Here is an 18569-nt window from a genome sequence, read left to right as displayed (position 1 = left end):
GCTAAATTGATTGATTTTGTGCAGGAAGGAATCCCTTCCTGCACAAAATCAATCACCCCTACAACGCAGACATCCTTGCATCATAGCGCTTGCGTTGGTGCATGACAGTACATTGTGAGCCGGCACTGCGGAAAAGGACAGGAATGAGCCATATCACATGAGTACAGCGAATTCCTGCCCTTTTGTTTTGATGTAGGGCAGCGCAGCAAGATTCCTTGCAGCACTGCCCTACGCCCTGATTTATCTCACATTCGTGCTTTGGTACCACTCACTCTTCCATCCTACACCTGCGAAAAGAAGAACCCATTTCCGCGTACAGTCATTCGCTGTGTGAAATGCTGGCCTGGGCACCCAACTCAACAAAAAGCTTCCTAAGTCTAGAAAAATCCTTACTTGTAACAGAAGTGATTTGGAACAGGAGAACACATTGGCTGCTAGCAAAACTTGTTTGCTCCCGCCTTGGTGTAAAGCGTACATATGAAGCAAAAGTGTATGAGAAAAGAAGATGGGTTTGGGCTAATGGACAGGAAGATCTGGCGCCCAAGCGTGTGTGATTCTGAGTGAGATTCTCTGGATCAAAATTATATGGTGCAAACAGGTCAGGGGCAACAAACCCAGAAGCAAAACAACCCCTGCATAAGTGTTGGGCAAGCCTACACCAAACAAATAAGATCCAAATCATGTGCACACGTTACAGAGTGAATAGGTTGTGATGTCAGAACTCAAACATTTATGACAATGTTCATGTGAACAAAAAACAGAAACGTCAAAGTCCAAATTTGCGTGAAGGTAAGGGAACCGGTATCCACACCCTTTACCCGCATCTCTACCCATCGCAGCCGGGTTGGAATTATCACCGTCACTGCGATCTTTCTTCCTTTACAAGACATATTCAACCCTGAAGAATCACATCAGATACACGGTGTGACGAAACACGTGTCGGCTGGTTCTTACCTAATGTACTGATCAAGATTGAATTATAAATCTTACCTTCACGCAAATTTGGACTTTGACGTTTCTGTTTTTTGTTCACATGAACATTGTCATAAATGTTTGAGTTTTGACATCAGAATCTATTTACTCTGCAACGTGCGCACAGGATTTGGATCTTATGAAGCAAAAGTGTGTTTGTTGATTTTTTCCCAGTATTTCGCCACGCCACCGCACACGTGCGATCTGTGCAACAGCTTCGCCTATTATTAGTTCCCCTTCTGTTCTTTCTTCTCGGATGTTGACATTTCCATTCTCCAGAGATGGAAATTTTCGATTCTAGATACTTTCTGGGGTGTCCTTGAGTAATTGATGACTAGGCCTTTATTAGAGATTTCAGAAATCACCTAAATAAAGATTTGCCTATTACGGCTCGCGGGAATGGGGAGGGGGACTGTATGCCACACACCTAGGCGTGAGAGTGGTTAGCCCACAAGCAAAAGCTGACAGAGGAAACTAAGGGGCATATTTACAAGCCCCTATCGCCATGGGAACGTCACTTTTTATGCGACGTGCCCGAAGCGATAGGGGCTTCGCCTTATTTACGAGGCAGCATTAAGCCACACAATGTGGCTTAACGCTGCCTTATAAATAAGGCCCCCTTTCACGCTATGGTTAGCGTGAAAGGGGTGGGCAGTGGGTGTTGCAGTGGCATTCCACTGCAACACCCATTGATTTTGACACTGCTCCCTATTTACAAGGGCAGCGTAAATAGAAGGCAGCGCCAAAATTTAGACCAGGGAAAACCTGGTCTTAACTTGACGTAACGAGGAGAAATACTTAATTTCTCCTCATTTTTGCTTTTTCCACGTGTGCTGCCTAGGGCAGCACACATTGAAAAAGCAAAATGCCTTGGATTGTTTATGTTCAGGAAGGTGACCCATTCTGCACATAAACAATCTTTAAAAAAAGTACATTTTTTAACTTCCAATTGTGCTGCATTAGGCAGCACACATAGAAGTGACAAAACGGCATTTCAAGATTGTTTATGTGCAGGAAGAGAGACCTTCCTGCACATAAACAATCTTCCACTGCACACAGACACCCTTACACTATGATGCAAGGGTGCCTGCGTTGGCGCTACACTGCTAAGTTGATTCAAGTAGAATCAAGCTAGCCTGGCTGATGAAGGTTAATACCCAGAAACTGGTCCCAGGATGCTTGTTTCTGGTCCAGGGAGGACCTGGCTTGGCAGTTCTGTCTGGTCTGTTCCCATGAGGCACAGGGTCAAGACTGATTTGCATATGGCTGGATCTAAACTGGGGTGGCATGGTGAGCAAAAGAACGATTGGATTTAACCCAGATCTCTTGACTGGGGGTGAAAGTATGATTTATTCAGCAATCGGTCCATCATTAGTTTGTGTTGGACACTGCTAAGTGTAGCGTCAGCTCAAGGGGAAACGCAGGGGTGCACAATATTCTTGTAAATATGGTGCAGCCCTGTGTTTCAGAAGTGGTGTAGTGTGTCGTTAAGACAAGGAGGCAAATGACACAGTCCGCCACTTCTCTTGTAAATATCCCCCTCAGGGCCTCATTTATGTGTTTTTGCCATAGAGTCGCACAGCAGGCCTTCCTGTTGTGCGGCCCTATGGCAAAAAAGGCGAGGAATGCGCTGTATCTATGAGATACGGCCCATTCCTGTCCTTTTCCCCTGCGTCGGCGCAAACAACCCTTTCTAAATTCTTCCCTCATGTATCCCTCCCAAACCTCTTTTTACTGCTATGCTCTCCTTATTTCTTTTTTAGACACTCTTGCCTCTTCCATCTCACCTTTTTACTCATCCCAAACCTCATCTTACTACTATGATCTCCCAAATAACACTATCTAGAACAGTGATACTCAAAGTATGGCCCGAGGGCCTCATGCAAATTTCCTGACCACTGCCTACTCGACTCCGCACTAACAAAAAAAAATTAAATATGCAACAAGCACTTATTTAAAGGTTAATTGCAGGTAAACAAAAGTAAGTAATTAGGCTGTTAACTTTAAGAACACTATTATTTTTAGAGACAGCAAACCTTTAAAAATATGATAGTCTTTTCAAAATTCAAAAAGTGTTTTTCACTGACCTGTAGAACCCTTTCACCTTAATAAATCAATTATAATTGTGCATTCAGAAGTCTTTTTTTAAGGCATGGTTTTTAGACATGAATTTAGAAACGTTCATACTCTCTCCCCCCGCCCCACCCTGAAAAACAATTCCATTAGTGAATACATTTAAGCACAGGAGATAGTTTTGTACAGCACCCATACTGAAGTCATGTATTTTGAGGTCCTTTTATATGTGATAATAAAGACAGAAGGAGGGAAATTGAAATAAAACAGTTGCCCAGGGTCACACAATTTGATCAAGTGGAGAAGCCAGGATTCATCCGAGGTTTTCTGGTTTCACATTGTGCAATTGAGTTCAGCCAGTAGCTATACATGCTTCATTCCTCTACACCCACTTTACAGACATCCCTCCCCTCGGTCACACCAAAAGACCGAAAGTTGTGGCCCCTGCAAAAATGTTTGTGAGTACCCATGCTCCAGACACTTCCCTTTTCTAACCCTTCATTATCCTTTTCAATCCAACTAACAGACTCATATGTTCACCACTCACATTAACGCATATTTCCCTATACTAATCCACCACTAATCCTTTTTGCATTCCGGAGTAGCACGCTACTCGCCAAAAAGTGTTTAGACGCCTCATCAGGGATAGTAAGCGATACATAAATACAATTACAATTACTGTTACTGCCTGTGCTGTAACAGCTTTTTGTATGTAAGTTAAGCTTGCACTAATGCTGATTAAGCAGCTCCTGCATATTGTCAGCTTTCCTTTCCGAGAATCAATGTGCAAGGGGTGAAGGTGCTTTCTTATTGTCGAATTTAAAGGGCCTATCTGGGTGTCATCACCTAGATATTAATGCAGTGGGAGGAAACCAAGGTACAGAGCTTGTTAGCACTTCACAAGTACTTAAGAGAATCTTCGATTTGGAGGCAAGCTTTTGCTAGTGTATAAGGGACATGCATGCACTATAAAAATGTCAGATGAGACTAATTACAATGATAATAATTTAAATAGCACTTACTAATTTGTTTTTTTATTTGATGCTCAGTATTTATAGCACTACTTACCCCCAAAGAAGGGTGTCAGAGCTCTTTACATCACACACATACATTATACATTGACAATAAATCATACATGTGTATGAATCATTGTACAGGAAATGAGGTTTACCAGGGGCAGGAGTCGCATATCGTCCGTAATGAGTGGCATTATATGTTAAGAGTGCGTGGCAAGAAGAAACACAAAGTCAGCATTTGAAACGTCACACAGGGCTTGGGGTTGTCTGTCCTAATAAGGCTGTATTAGTGCCCAAAGAAACACAGTTTCGAAGCCTTATAGTAACTGATTGAGAAGAAATATGGTTCTAAACCTACACCTCTCAGTTTTCATGCAGCTTCTTGATGTCAGAGTACAGAGCTCACTGTCCAATACTAGAAGGACTGCAGTTTCAAGTAACTTACCGTTATTATTCCCTGCGAGTTTCTGGCACAAAAATCTCTGTAGCAGATGCCTTAACCTCATATGCAGCCTTTGTATCCAAGTTTGCCAGAACAAATTTACTGTCACGTTTGCCCTTGTTGTCTATTTCCCTATGGCAGAGGTGTTTTTTAAGAGTTAAGTAGCCTCCCCGGAGGTACGTACCTGGTGAACAGCCGTGCACCTGGCAGCAACCGTGCACGATCAGCCAGTAGACGGCGGTGTAGAGTGCTGTGGTGAAACTGGAGAGTGGTCCCTGGAATGCCATCTCTTCCTGCCTCACTACTCAAGGTCGCGACTAACCGGAGCTGGTGGCTCTCAGGCCGGAAGCACCTTGTAGACGAACAGAGCGCATCTGCAAACACCACCAGCCTCTTCTCTCACTCGATAGACTCCGCCAGGAAGACACGCCAGGCCCACGTCACGGCCTTCACGTCATGACTCTGCAGCATCGCGCAGCAGAGTTATAACCTGGGTCGGAAAACATTCAGCGTCTTCACTTCCTCACAGACAGCACACTCTGGTTTCGCACTTGGGACAGCGAGAAACCACCTCGGAGTCACATGAGCTGCGCTTGTTCCACATACAGCTAAACGGGCGCTGACGAAGCTTATAGCATGGCATTTCGAGCAGTCGTGGGTTACAGCTGTTGGTTTAGCTTGAACCCACAGCGCCCGATGTTAATCTTGTGGAAACCTCCGTAACCCCACCAGGTTTATTCTTCAAGTTAATTGTATCTTAGTCGGGTGTACAGGGGTAGAAGTGGTCAGGGACTATTGGGAACAACGATGTCAACGATTTCAATTTTTTGTTTGTTTTGTAATGAGATTTTCAATACTTTGACATTTTTTTAGAGTTGATCTGGACTCGCACCTGCCCCCTGGGTCCCTGTGTTCCAGATCAGTTAGATTTCCTGCTGTATATCTCATATATCAGTAGCAGAAGAGGGATTTTTGTTCTGCTTCATTTTGAAATTTATTTAACACCATTCCATACCACACAAATGACACAGTTACTTACCATCATTACTTTGAGTTCTAGCCTGTCATGTGCGTCCTTATCTTTGGAGTGACTGCTCCTGTGGACAGAACATTCACACACAAAAAACAAATTAAACATTTTCCCATCCCTCCAATATGGCTGCCCTTTACTGTCCCATGATTCTAATAAAACGGACACACCCATCAACTTCTTGTAAACCCAAACCATTGCACTTCTTTAAAGCTGATAGACTAAAGGATGGGAAACTCGAACTGTTACGAGGAGGACCAGAACTTGTGGGTAACGAAGATTTCTGGTTAGTAGTAACCAGGTCATTTCCTCCTTGTTCGGCGTCCTTGTCCCAGTCCTTACTTCTGAAGCTGATAACCAAGCAGAGTGATCTGCTTTCACATACTACCTATAGGCAATCGATAGGCTAGGCATACATTTGTTTATGTGAATAATGCTTCTGAACTTGCCACATAAGAACCAACCAACAGCAGTAAATGCATTTCCGGACAAATTAAGTCTGTAATGTCTCAATGTGTGTGCGGGGGAAGGGGGTGGGGGAGGGGGGAGCGTGCTGCTGCATTGCAAATGTCAACCATTTAAACTTCCTCCAGTGCTGGGTTTTTCATATCCCATTACAATGTGTTGTATTAATCATCTCCCGAGGAGCTATACTGATGGTCGCAGACCTTTCAGTGAAACTCCGCATGTTACAAACTGAAAGTCTAACTTCCTAAATGTCACTGCTTTCACTAAATAGATCTTTCGTGTCCTGTCTACATCCAGAGTATGGAACCACTCTTTCTCTGGAGAGAGTACATGAACCAGAAGGACTTACAGCCTGATTCATCAATCTCCTGTTTTGCGAGCCCCTAATAGCGATTCATAAGGAATCGCTATTAAGGACTTGCAAAACGGGATTCATGTAGGAATTGCAAAAAATATTGCGATTCCTACATGTTCCTTATTTGCGATTAGCAAATTGCTAATCGCAAATAAGGAATAACTCCCCATGCATTCCTATGGGCCTATAGGCCCATAGGAATGAATGGGGAGTTATTCCTTATTTGCGATTAGCAATTAGCTAATCGCAAATAAGGATGCGATTTCAAGGGTGCAGGGGTGTCCAAAGGACACCCTGTAGCACCCCTGAAATGTAATCTACATTGGTGTTGCGCACACACATGTCCAAAGGACATGTGTGTGTGTAACATGCAACTTAGAAAAATGCATTTAAATGCATTTTTCTACGTTTTTGCTATTTACCACGAGGTCTGACCTCTCGGTAAATAGCGGCCCAAAATTGCAATTTCGCAATTTTAAAATGATTCATGAATTGCATTTAAGGAATCTCAATTAGAGATTCCTTAAATGCAATTCTTCGCAAATGTGTGAATTCTTTAATAGCGAATTTTGCATTTGGGATGATGAATCCCAAATGCAAAAATTGCACTGGCAAAAGGCAAGATTCTGAGAATCTTGCCCTTTGCAAGTGCAATTTAGCTTGATGAATCAGGCTTCAAATCACTCCACAGCCATACACAGGTTCAACGTATACCAGTATTTTTAAAACACTGTTTTTTAAAAATTCTAGTAGGATTGTATTGATGGGTGGGTACTTACTTTATTTTTCACCGCTTATTGGTTTCTGGCCTCATAGCCCTTTGGGCCGCCGCAGCTCATGCTGTTTGTGTGGCGAAGGCCTACCCAATATTTTAAATCATTGCTGACACACTTCCTGGTTGTTTTGCCTTCCATTGCCATTGTAGGTTAGTGGTCTAGGAATTCTCCTCGGCCCACCAACATCATCTGCATGATAGCGCTGACGTGCCACCATACACAGCTTTCCCACATCCTGTATTTTTAAATCACCTTATTTTAAATTCTAGTGGGATAGTGTTTGTGGGTGGAAACTTACTTTATTCTGCACCGCATATTGGTTTCTTGTGAATAGCTCTTTGGTCCGCCGCAGCTCATGCTGTTTGCACTGAGAGTGCCTGGCCAGTACTTTTAGTAAATGCTGCCACACTTCCTGGTTGTTTTGCCTCGCATGGCCATTGTAGGTTAGCTGTCCAGGCATTTTTCCCTGCTTACCTATATCAGCTGCATAGTAAAGCGGAAGCGCCACTGGCACACTGAAGGCATAACAAAGGCAAGCCCGTCTGTGCCTGTCTGCACCTAAACGTCGGCAGGAGCCAGGATCCCTGCCCCTCCAGTAAACTATTCTATATTTAAGAAGAGGCTTACTTACTCTGTGGCATTCCTTTGCAATATTGCCAACAACGTTGCTCATCTAGGTAAGTCTGAACCTACTCTGCGGCTCTCTCCTTTTTGATGTTTGGAAGGTCCATTTTTCTGCCTCGTGTGCAGATTTTGCTGTTTGTCTCCTTCTTTAGTAGCTGAGGAATTGGAGAATGCTATTCCCCCTGCCCCCCGGCAAAGAGTTGTGAAGGGCCAGGTTCTCTGTCAGAGCCCTCCCCAGCAGGCCTTCTAGTGTCTCTTATTGAGAACAGTAGATAAACTTTTCCCAGCCTCACCATTCCTTTTCTTAGCCTTAACTGTAACATTAGATCATTACCGAAACATGCAAATGAAATTTGGGAACTTCTGTTGCCCCAGATTTTTGTTTCCTTACAGAGATCTGGTTAAACACCTAATCCCTCCCCTGCATTCCTCCTGCACTACCTGATAGTTACCAGTTAATCAGACTAGACAAAGAAGTCAGACCAGGCGGGGGAGTTGCCATTGCATATCAGAACTCGGTCAAGCTTTAAATCATTGCATCCTCCCTGGAAGATTGGGCTGAAATTTGTATTTTCAGATTTGAGTGGTCGCACGGTCTCCATTGGAAGGGTGCTCCTATCTATGGGCCACTTGGTGCGCCAAGAGTATCAGCCATCTTTGGGCTCAATGCATTGCCCCTTTTATACTGTCCTCCAGCAATTTTCTACTCCTGGGTAACTTTAATTTTCAGTGGTAAGATGTCACTAACCCAGAAGTTGCCCACCTTTTTGAGGACTTAGAGATGCTGGGCCTTCCCCAGATTATTATGGGCCCTACACTTGGCTAGCCACACCTTAGATATGATTTTTACCAATTCCTAACTTTTAAAGAGTGATGATTCTCTCTCTCACATGGGCGGACCATTATCTGATCAAGTTTAAGATTGATAGGGTGGACATTACACATCAGTCTGCCGCTGTTGGGGCTACGGCCTATAGAGCTTGGTATGCCATCTCACCAAATGGGTTTTCTATGGCATTCAGCCTGGGAGTTATGACTCCTAATTTAAATATTAACTAAGTGTTATCTAGCTGTCTTAACACTCTGAATCCACCTTTGATAAAACTGCTCCACTCAAACAATCAAGGCCCATCTCCCCCAGGCTGCATGCTCAATCGTTCTCTATGGAACTGATTATTTTGAAAGCCGGCTGTAAAAGGCTGGAGAGACGTGGGTGCCACACTAAAATCCTAGCTGATAGAGCTGCATACAAATGAGCATTATCCCAGTATCATGCTCACATCAGTAACTCCAAGAAAAGTAATATATCAGGCAGAAACGAGAAGGTGGTGTGTTTTGACACTATACATCCCTGTTGGATTTTAAGAAAAAATGTTTTGGTTGCTAATTCGGATTGTACTCCCAATTATCCACTGTGGCGAAATTTTGAACTTGGTTCGGTTTCATTCGAGCTTGAACTCTGCTTTCTACAAAATTGCCCCCGCTGTTGTTCGTTTTCCGATCAAGGGAGGGTGTAGTGTGGGCTGGGCCTTGTTGCGCACACTGTTAAGTTAGCATAGGCTTATTAGAAGTTTAAACGCCTTTTTACCTTTTTGCCGCTTTTGCACACGACACTGCATATAACTGTTGTTGTAAGTTAGGCTACGTGAAATGCTTCACTTGAGAATGGCTTGTTTTCAGCATCCCTAGACTTGCATTTGAGACTCTAGTCTACACATTGAGTTCTAAAGCTCCAAGGCCATCATAACAAGGTAGCTGTTGTTCGAAGATGATCGGCTCACATGTCTAGACATAACACAAATGCAGCTGCAGCCAACGTGATTCTGGTGCCTTTAATATCACTCTGTAGACATGATTTCACACACTTGGAAGAAGCCCATTTTTCCAGACAGACAGAGAGCGTTTGCAGATCCTGATGTGGTACACTACTGCTGATCTTAGAGGCATGGGGTTCCCCAAACAAGCCTAAGAGACCTTCTATATTTTATAAAACATAGTTCCTACCTAGGGGGGGTGAATTATTAGGCGCTATAGGACCTATTTTTACCATCATTGTAATATGATTTCTCCTTTTGTGTTTTATGGAGTTGTAACAATGCTGATCATATTATTTCTAATCATATGTCTGCTTATGTTAGCAAAGATACTGCATCTGAGAGCACGTCGTTAAAATAAATATTTTAACCTAACTGTGTCTCTGTTTTACTCCTGTTGTGGACTGGTATGAGAGTACAACGAAAGAGTGTTCTTACTTCCCACCATTCCTGTGTATACCCGAAGTCGCATGTTCTAGTTTGTCTAATCATTGGTTCCTTTCCTGTAGGACGAAGAGCTAATGTGACACTGATGCTAGCTGGTTAGGGTTTCTAGGCACTGAGGTGAGTTTTTTGGCACATCACAATTCACTGAGGTCCTGGGTCTCTGTGCACAGTTCTGCGTATGAGCAGAATCCTTGCAACAGTAGTTCCGCCAAAGAGCTTTATAAAGTGCTCAACAAGTTCACCTAGCCTCAAGCCTGCATTGCAGACATCCAAGCCTCTCAACAACTATGCAACTCTGGTTTCCTCTGTACTTGAAAAATTGAATGCCAATCCGAACAGTTTGTCCAACTACCACCCTGAATCACTTCTACCTTTATTGAGGAATATGTTTCAAAGCAGTGTGAACAAACGGCTTATGGCATTCTTGAAGGACCATAAGTTTCTAGACCCCTCCAAACTGGAATTCAAAGCCGCCACAGGACAGAGACTACTCTGGTGGATGTTATAGATACTATCCGTTGTACTTTAATGCTGATTCCCCTGTCATGCTTGTGTTGTTAGATCTTTCAGCAGCTTTCAACACCGTTTCCCATACAGTATTGACCAGCAGACTGCATGCGATCGGTGTCGGGGACAAGGCTTTTCAGTGGCTCACCGACTTTTAAGAAAGCCGCACCCAAACGTTCATGCTGAGTTCATTTAAATAAAGCACGATTTCCATCAACAAAGGGGTGCCCCTGGGCTTAACTTTGAGACCAACTTTGTTTAACATCTAGGTGGCCCCCATGTCCAGGATTGTTAAATCTTGTGGCTTTGATATAATCTCATATACCGACTATGCCCAGCTGATAAATTCACTGGGGCAGGACACTGATGACACAATACATCGTTTTCACGACTGTCTGAGGGGAATTGCAGCTTGGATGACCACTAATTGTCTCCAGCTGAACATCGAAAAAAATTAAATCTTGCTGATTGGAAAAACTCAGCTCCTCTGGAGCCCTGATTGGTGGCTCTCGGAACTGGGGGCAGATCCTATTCCAAGTCACGCCGTAACAAATCTGGACGTTAAACTAGATCAGGAACTTTCCATGCAGAATCACATTGCTGCAACGTGTGGTTCTTGTTTTGCACCTATGAGACTTCTGAGGAGGGTTTTTCCTTGGCTGCTATCTTCTACCAGGAAAACACACTTTAAGATTTAGTTATAAGCAGCTACTGATTGCCCCCCGTGTTCATACTTCTAGATACGGGGCAGAGCCTTCTCCATCACAGCCCCTCCTGCTTGGAATCAACTTCCTCTCTCAACTTCCCCTCCATCTTCGTTGCTGTGTGGATTTCACCAAATTCAAGAACATTTTGAAAACATGATTGTTTAAGGCTCTGGGTGTTGGTTATGTGCTGGCTGAGTGCCGAGATATACCTTTGGGTAGCATTTGGTGCACTTTATCTAGTTACATTCACATAACATAACAGTGGAAAGATGGTGGGACTTTAGGAACAAACTATGGTCTGGGGACACAAATACTTTATCTTGGAAGAATCTTCAGAAAAGTTCTGAACCCAACCGGGGGATTAAATGGCTACCAACAAATGGTATTATAAAATAGAAATCTGAGATTCACTTAATCTGAATGTTCAAAATGTTTCTCTTACAAAATCTGAAGGAGTGGTGGCAAATATCAAGAGGGAACCTGGGCAGTGAGTCTCTGACATTTTCAACAGGAACAGCTTCAAAAACCTAGCTACTACAGGAGCTCTAGTTGCCATTCCGGTTTTCTGAACACTGTTATCGCCTCCAACTGGGAGCAGAGTGTAGAAACCACTAGATACAGGAAAAACATATTTTAAGAAACCTAGAACACACATGGGATCTGTCGGTACTATTGAGGAATCCAGTGGAAGAATATGATTTTAATGTGGATGAACCCCTGGAATGTTGTATTAAAGAGGCTACCCCAGGGGAGAAAACGGTTGCTTCCAAATTTACCCTATCAAGCGCCAGATCCCTAAATGGAGTCATGCCAATGATACCTAAAACACCTTTAATGCTTCACAGGACATGGAATTTGAAGAAAGGGGCAAAGAGGTTGGAGAGACCTTTGCTCAGTGCTTAATTTGTAAAAAAAAGTAAGTGCCAGGGCGCTCGTCAGGAGGCTACTGCAGCTTGACCAACAAATTGCCCCTGCCAGTGCTGCAAATTATGGTAACAACACAACTACTAACCATCACACTCCTATAAGCGTGACAATGTGGACTATTACAGGCCCCCTAAGCTATAAAAATGACTTGGGAGGCAGGTAATAGTAATTTCTGATGTAAATTGAATTAATACTTAACTGTGGCTGTGGTCATCTCTATATTGGCCAGACAACACCCCCTTGTGGCTGACTGTGGCAAGCACTGGTGTTGACAATTAAGTGCCGGTGCCAAGCTCCGGAAACCACCGGCTCAAGTTAAGCACGGCTCAAGTTAAGCACTGCTTTTGCTTGATCCTTCTTGATCGTTTATAACACTCTATAGATTAACCAGGTGGGAGCAAAAGCATACACCAGACACCCTGATCTGGGAAAAGAAAGAGTATCCACCTTCCTTGCTTCCTGACATGGTGTTATTGTACAGAAGCAAGGAAGATGGGCGTTCTCCTTGGCCAAAACAAGTCTATCTTTGGGAGATCATTATCTACTTGAATGTAGTCTGTTGTTTTTTCTTCATTTTGAGAAGAGCCTCTCTATCATTGTACCATGCTTGTTTAAGAGATTTTTGGTGAAGTTTAGAGGGATAGCCTCGAGATTTCATTTTTTCGCTCAATATGAGCGCTTCAAGCAAGTAATCCAATTTTTTTCTAACAATTCCTTCGATTCCGAAGGAATTGTTCGAAAAAGGAGGATCAAAAAAATAATTGGAAAGCAATGTCGTCTTTTGAAAGGATTTCCAGAGTTTAAAGAAAAAACCCTGTTTGCTTTTAAAAGAAGTTCTAACCTGAAAGACAGATTAGTTCATGCCTATGAGCCACCATCTAAACCAGCAATACAAAATACATTACAGTTACCACCAGTCACTGGCCACTTTAAATGTAACATGTGTGTTGAATGTAATACAACCAAAATGACATAAAGATTTAACATCAATGGCCAGTTGTTTGAGGTTAAACACTTCACCAATTGTAATACCTGCAACATTGTGTATTGTTTTGAATGTCCCTGTGGACTGTACTACATAGGTAAAACAACACAACAGATCAAGAAGCGCATAACACAACATCAGTCGAGAAACGCTGTAAAGTTGAACATACCCCTATGTTTGAACACTATATACATCTGAAACATTCAGAAAACGATATGTCTTGGTGGGTTATAGATGTTGTTAAACCCAATGCCAGATCACCCAATATAGACAGGATTCTTACCATCAGAGAAAATCGCAGGATATGCAAAACGGGTAAGGTAGCAAAAGGCCATAATTGGGCAGTAGAATGATAATCACTGAACTCATACTGTAGTGTTGTCCATAATGAATTATTATTCTGTAACTGTTTATTATCTGGCTCTTATGTCACTATATAAGACATGATTATAATATATATGATATGAAAGTGAAATTGACACTCAAAAAGACCCTGTACGTTAAGAATATAAATTAAAAAATTGGGTTTATTATTATTATTGAATTATATTCTCTTCTTAATATGTACTCTGTTCTGCATTACATATTGATATATATATATATATATATCAAAGGGTCATGTGATCAAGTCCCCCGTGAGGGACGAAACGCGTAATGGCTGTTGCTGCGCTGACTATGGAACCTAAATAAAGTTCAGCTGACGAAGCCACGGTGGTCTGTGCTCTTTTCTTGCCGAGGTAACCGGGCTATCAGGGAAGAGTTTATATATATATATATATATATATATATATATATCCAAACCATAACAGAACCCAATTGGAGGAGAAGCTTCACGAAGGTAACTTTGGCATCCCTCTTTAATAAAAGTAACAGCCTGCCAGCAGGTTTGTTCATGCAACCGTGTGGGCGCGCCTGCACGCCAACACCTAGTACAGTGGTACGACGTGAAGAGGACTACATCACCCAGAAGGCCTTTGGCCACGCCTACTTAAGCAGGGGATGTTACACTAAGTGCTCTTCAATAAGCACCCGCAGCTGACACTTGCCTTCCACGCCACTGAAGAAGGGAACACGATTTCCTGAAACGCGTCTGGCGTTTTAATCTTTTGTATGAAGGTTGCATGAACAAACCTGCTGGCAGGCTGTTACTTTTATTAAAGAGGGATGCCAAAGTTACCTTCGTGAAGCTTCTCCTCCAATTGGGTTCTGTTATGGTTTGGATATATATATATATATATATATCCACAAATCCTCGAACTCCCACGTACACCGGAGCGCTTCAAGGCAAGGAAAGAGGAGCTGACCCAGGAAATGCAGTGAGCAGAATTACATTTTATTAGTGGAAGCTCGCCCTGCCAGCATAACGTTTCGGCCTTCACAGAGGCCTTGGTCACATGATGCCATTATGGGAGGGGGGACTATTTAAAGTGCAAGTGCAAGCAAGAAAAGGGGTTACAATTGGTCAAAGCAGGCACATAGTAGTAGCCATAGAGAGAGAACAGAATATCTGCATGAATGCAAATTAACTCTCTCAATGCTGCAAATTTAACACGACTGCATGAAATGTTAAAAACATAAGAATAGTATACTCACATCTATTTACATCAAAACAACAATTTGTTTTTTTTAAAAATGTAGACATGATGAATTATTGTTCATAAGGATACAATCATTAAATTGCATAGGTTTCGCACAAATAAATAATTGAAAGCTCGTATTTATATAGAATACCAACACGTCTTCATAAATGTGCAAAACATGCAAAGTAACCTAGAGTGCAAATGGAGCAGCGGGGAAAACAGCATTGTGAAGATATAAACATGGCTACAAAGTTATGACAATACGTATAGCCCAAGTGGGCTTGTAAACCTAATATTGGCCTGTATGCAGACCCCTATAGTGCAAGAAAAGAGTGTAGCCTGTGCAAATGAAATGTGTTGTTTAAAATAGTCATGTACAAAGTGATGACTAATTGTTTTTTAGAATATAAAGTGACTAAGTGATCGAGAGCAGGCAATGAGGATAAAAAAGAGATTTCATATATATACATTAACGTGACAACATTGTATATGGGAAACCAATCTGATCATCATACCCGACGGCCTGTCAACAGGCTGAGTCATATATATTTCAAAACGTCGAGACTGATGCAACGCAATCATCTTGAGAAAATTTAGAGGCAGGTATAAAAATCCTCTGTGGCGTTAAGACCACCTGGGGTCTTGCTATCAAATTTCAGGATGTATTTGGTCTCAGTGAGTCGCAAAAGTGCTTCCCTGTCACCACCTCTCCTTAAAGGGCCAATGGCATTGACGACATAATATTTTAACAGTTCACTGTTGTTATCATGATGAACCTTAAAATGGCGCGCCACAGGGTATGATGCATCACTGGTGTTGATGGCCCTGATGTGCTGGAGTATCCGCTTGTGAACCTGCAACTTGGTACTCCCAATATATCGCAGGCCACAGGGACACTCCAGCACATAGATCGCAAACTCTGTTTTGCACGTGAGTTGCTTACTGATTTTAAAAGGAATATCAGAAAAGGGGGTGACCACTTCAGTTTTGTTAATTCCATGCTTGCAGGCTTTGCAAGATGCCCCTTTTTCGAAAACCTCTGCTCGTGCTGAGCCAATTGTTTGGGGCCACAATTTCAGGGCTGGATTTAACCAACTCATCTCCCAAAGACCGAGCTTTTCTGAAGGTTATTAAGGGCTTAGGTGGCATACACTCACCGATAGATGGATCATTACGGATGAGGTTCCAATGTTTGTTGACAATTTTTCTTAATGCACTATGTTGTTTATTAAACGACCAGCTTAGTCTGGTCTGTCGTTGGGGCTCCTCACAACTCAAGATCTTATTTTTCTTATATGTTAATACCTCCTGTCTAGATAGTGCATTAGCTTTACAAATTGCCATATCGATGTCTTTTTCCTTGTAGCCCCTTGCCAAGAATCTTTCACGGCTAGCTCGCTGAGCAGATTCAAATTCATGATCTGTGCTGCAAATGCGTCTTATTCTCAGCATCTCCCCATAGGGGATGCTGCGTATAAGATGGGGTGGGTGGTGACTGGTAGCATGCAACAAAGTGTTGCCTGCTGTCGGTTTCCTATATAATTTTGTGTGGATCTGATCATCCACAATTGAAATCTCAACATCAAGGAAATAGGCAGTTGTTTGGCTAATGTTCGCAGTAAACTCAAGGTTGAACATGTTAACATTGATGTTTTTAACAAATCTTTCCGCCTCTTCAAATGACCCACACCATATTAAAAATATATCATCGATATATCTGAACCATTGTAAAATGTTATTACAGCAAATGCCTTTGAAGTCACCATGGAGGACCTGTCTCTCCCAGTAGCCCATATGTAGACAGGCATACCTGGGAGAAAAACAGGCCCCCATAGCAACCCCTCTGACCTGTTGAAAATATTGCTTATTGAACATAAAGAAATTATTGTTCAAACAATGGGTAATCATGGCAATGAGCATTTTGTTATGATGTGTCATGATAGCTGGTCTAAAGTCCCAAAAATACTGGATTGCTCTAATACCATCCTGGTGATGGATGCTCGTATAGAGCGATGTAACATCCAATATAATTAGCCAGCAGTCACTGTCCCAAACGATGTCATTAATTTTCCTAAGGAAATCGCCAGAGTCTTGAATAAAAGATGGTAAACCACTCACAATGTCTTGTAAAAAAGAGTCTATATAGATAGTTGTGTTTTCCAAAAACCCCCCACACGCCGAAATGATTGGCCTCCCGGGAGGAGTAGTAGCATTCTTTTTTTTTTTTAAACCTTTATTTAGCAATAAAGAAAACACAATGACAGGCCTACAACCCCCTGGGCCGGCCAGTGACATATCAGAAAAGCAGTATAGCATTACACAGCTCATCAGCCGACAACCAAGGGTCCGGCAGCAATGGTACACTATATTGGTCAAATCTATAACGATAAGATACGGAAAGGTTTCATTTTTCAAAACAAGCAAACAAAAACATCTAAGAAAAAGAGGAAAACGAGGCTGCGTCCTAAACTGTTGTGTCTGTTCCATACGATACGGGGAGAGGCAATCAGAGGCAATATGGAAAAACAGGAGAACCTCCAGGAGATAAAGGAGGGGGTGGGGAGAGGGGGATCCAGAGCAGAAACATATCAATAATGTGATACAGGAGGGAGCCGAAACGTACAGTCAAGGGGAACAAGGAGTGTCAGGGGGATCAATAAAGGGGGATCACATATCTCCCCACGGTATGAATTCCATTGGTCCCATATCCTACCCCATTTTTTGGGCCTGCCACGGGAGACATAAACAATCTTCTCTCTAAACATGCACCAGTCCATATTTTCTTCCCATTTGGAGACTGATGGTGCCCTCGGAGATCCCCACAACTGTGCGATGTCCCTCTTCGCAACCATGTTTCCCAGCGTGACCCACTGAGTCTGAGCAACAGTGCAATCATTCGGTTCCCATACATTCAATAAACAGCGCCTGGCTTCAGGTAGCAACTCAACATTCGTCACCCCACTCATCACCGCATGCACTCTAGTCCAGTCCGGACACTCCCAGACGATGTGGAGGAAGGTAGCAAGCATACCACAGCCACGCCGACACAGTCCATCCTCAGAAAAACCCATACGCATCAGTCGCGGACCCGTGACATAGACGCGGTGCAGAATCTTCAGCTGAATGAGTCGCAAACGTGCCGGAATCGCGACCTCTTTGGGAGAGGATATCGCAGCCTGCCAATCCTCATCATCCAGTTCCAGCCCATCGTTAGTCCAGGTTCCACGAAGCTGAACAAGCAAGTCCGATCGAGCATTGATAAGTTTTTTATAAATAAGGGAGATAGTGCTATCTGAAATATGGCCGTCCAGCACCCTATCTTCCAGGGGGGAGCTCTCCGGAATGTCAGAACCGGCCGGAAAAACCGACCCAATGGCATGACGAACCCGGAGGTATCGAAAATATTCCGAGTCATTCAAACTGTATTCCTGTTGCAATTCAACAAAGGTCTTGACTCTATTCTTAACCCTGAGGTCACCTACCTTGCTGATTCCGATGAAGTCCCACCTATCGAAACCCTTTGACATCCACAATTCACCAAGCCTCTCCGCGGCAAACAGAGGGGTCGCCCTGGTCAGCTTATCTACCCATCCAGTAGCCGCGGTCGCGCTGCCCCACACCCGCACAGCCACTTCAGTGGGTCCCGTCAAATTCTTCCTAGCGCCCCGAGAGTAGAGAGCCCTGTAGTAATCTCCCCCGGGTAACAACCACCGGTCCATCTCGAATGCAGGATTCGGGACTGGACCGTATATGGCATGGTTCACAGCGCTCAATTGAGATGCCCAGTAGTATCTTCTTATATCAGGTAACGCTATGCCCCCATCGTACCAGGGCAGCGTAAGCTTA

General features: G+C 43.1%; 1 protein-coding gene across 1 annotated transcript in view; it reads right to left on the bottom strand.

The window, feature by feature from the left end:
* LOC144769423 (proteinase-activated receptor 3-like) overlaps positions 1-4920 on the bottom strand; it is a 67685-nt gene extending 62765 nt beyond the window's left edge. Inside the window, exon 1 of the mRNA XM_078653518.1 lies at positions 4688-4920. Within this exon, the coding sequence (XP_078509644.1) occupies positions 4688-4790 (103 nt within the window). The 5' untranslated portion in view covers positions 4791-4920. The remainder of the gene's footprint in view (positions 1-4687) is intronic.
* Positions 4921-18569: the final 13649 nt, after the last annotated feature.

The sequence above is a fragment of the Lissotriton helveticus genome, chromosome 7, assembly GCF_964261635.1.
Source record: "Lissotriton helveticus chromosome 7, aLisHel1.1, whole genome shotgun sequence".
Lineage (NCBI taxonomy): Eukaryota > Metazoa > Chordata > Amphibia > Caudata > Salamandridae > Lissotriton > Lissotriton helveticus.
This window is presented reverse-complemented; position numbering and strand designations above follow the sequence as displayed.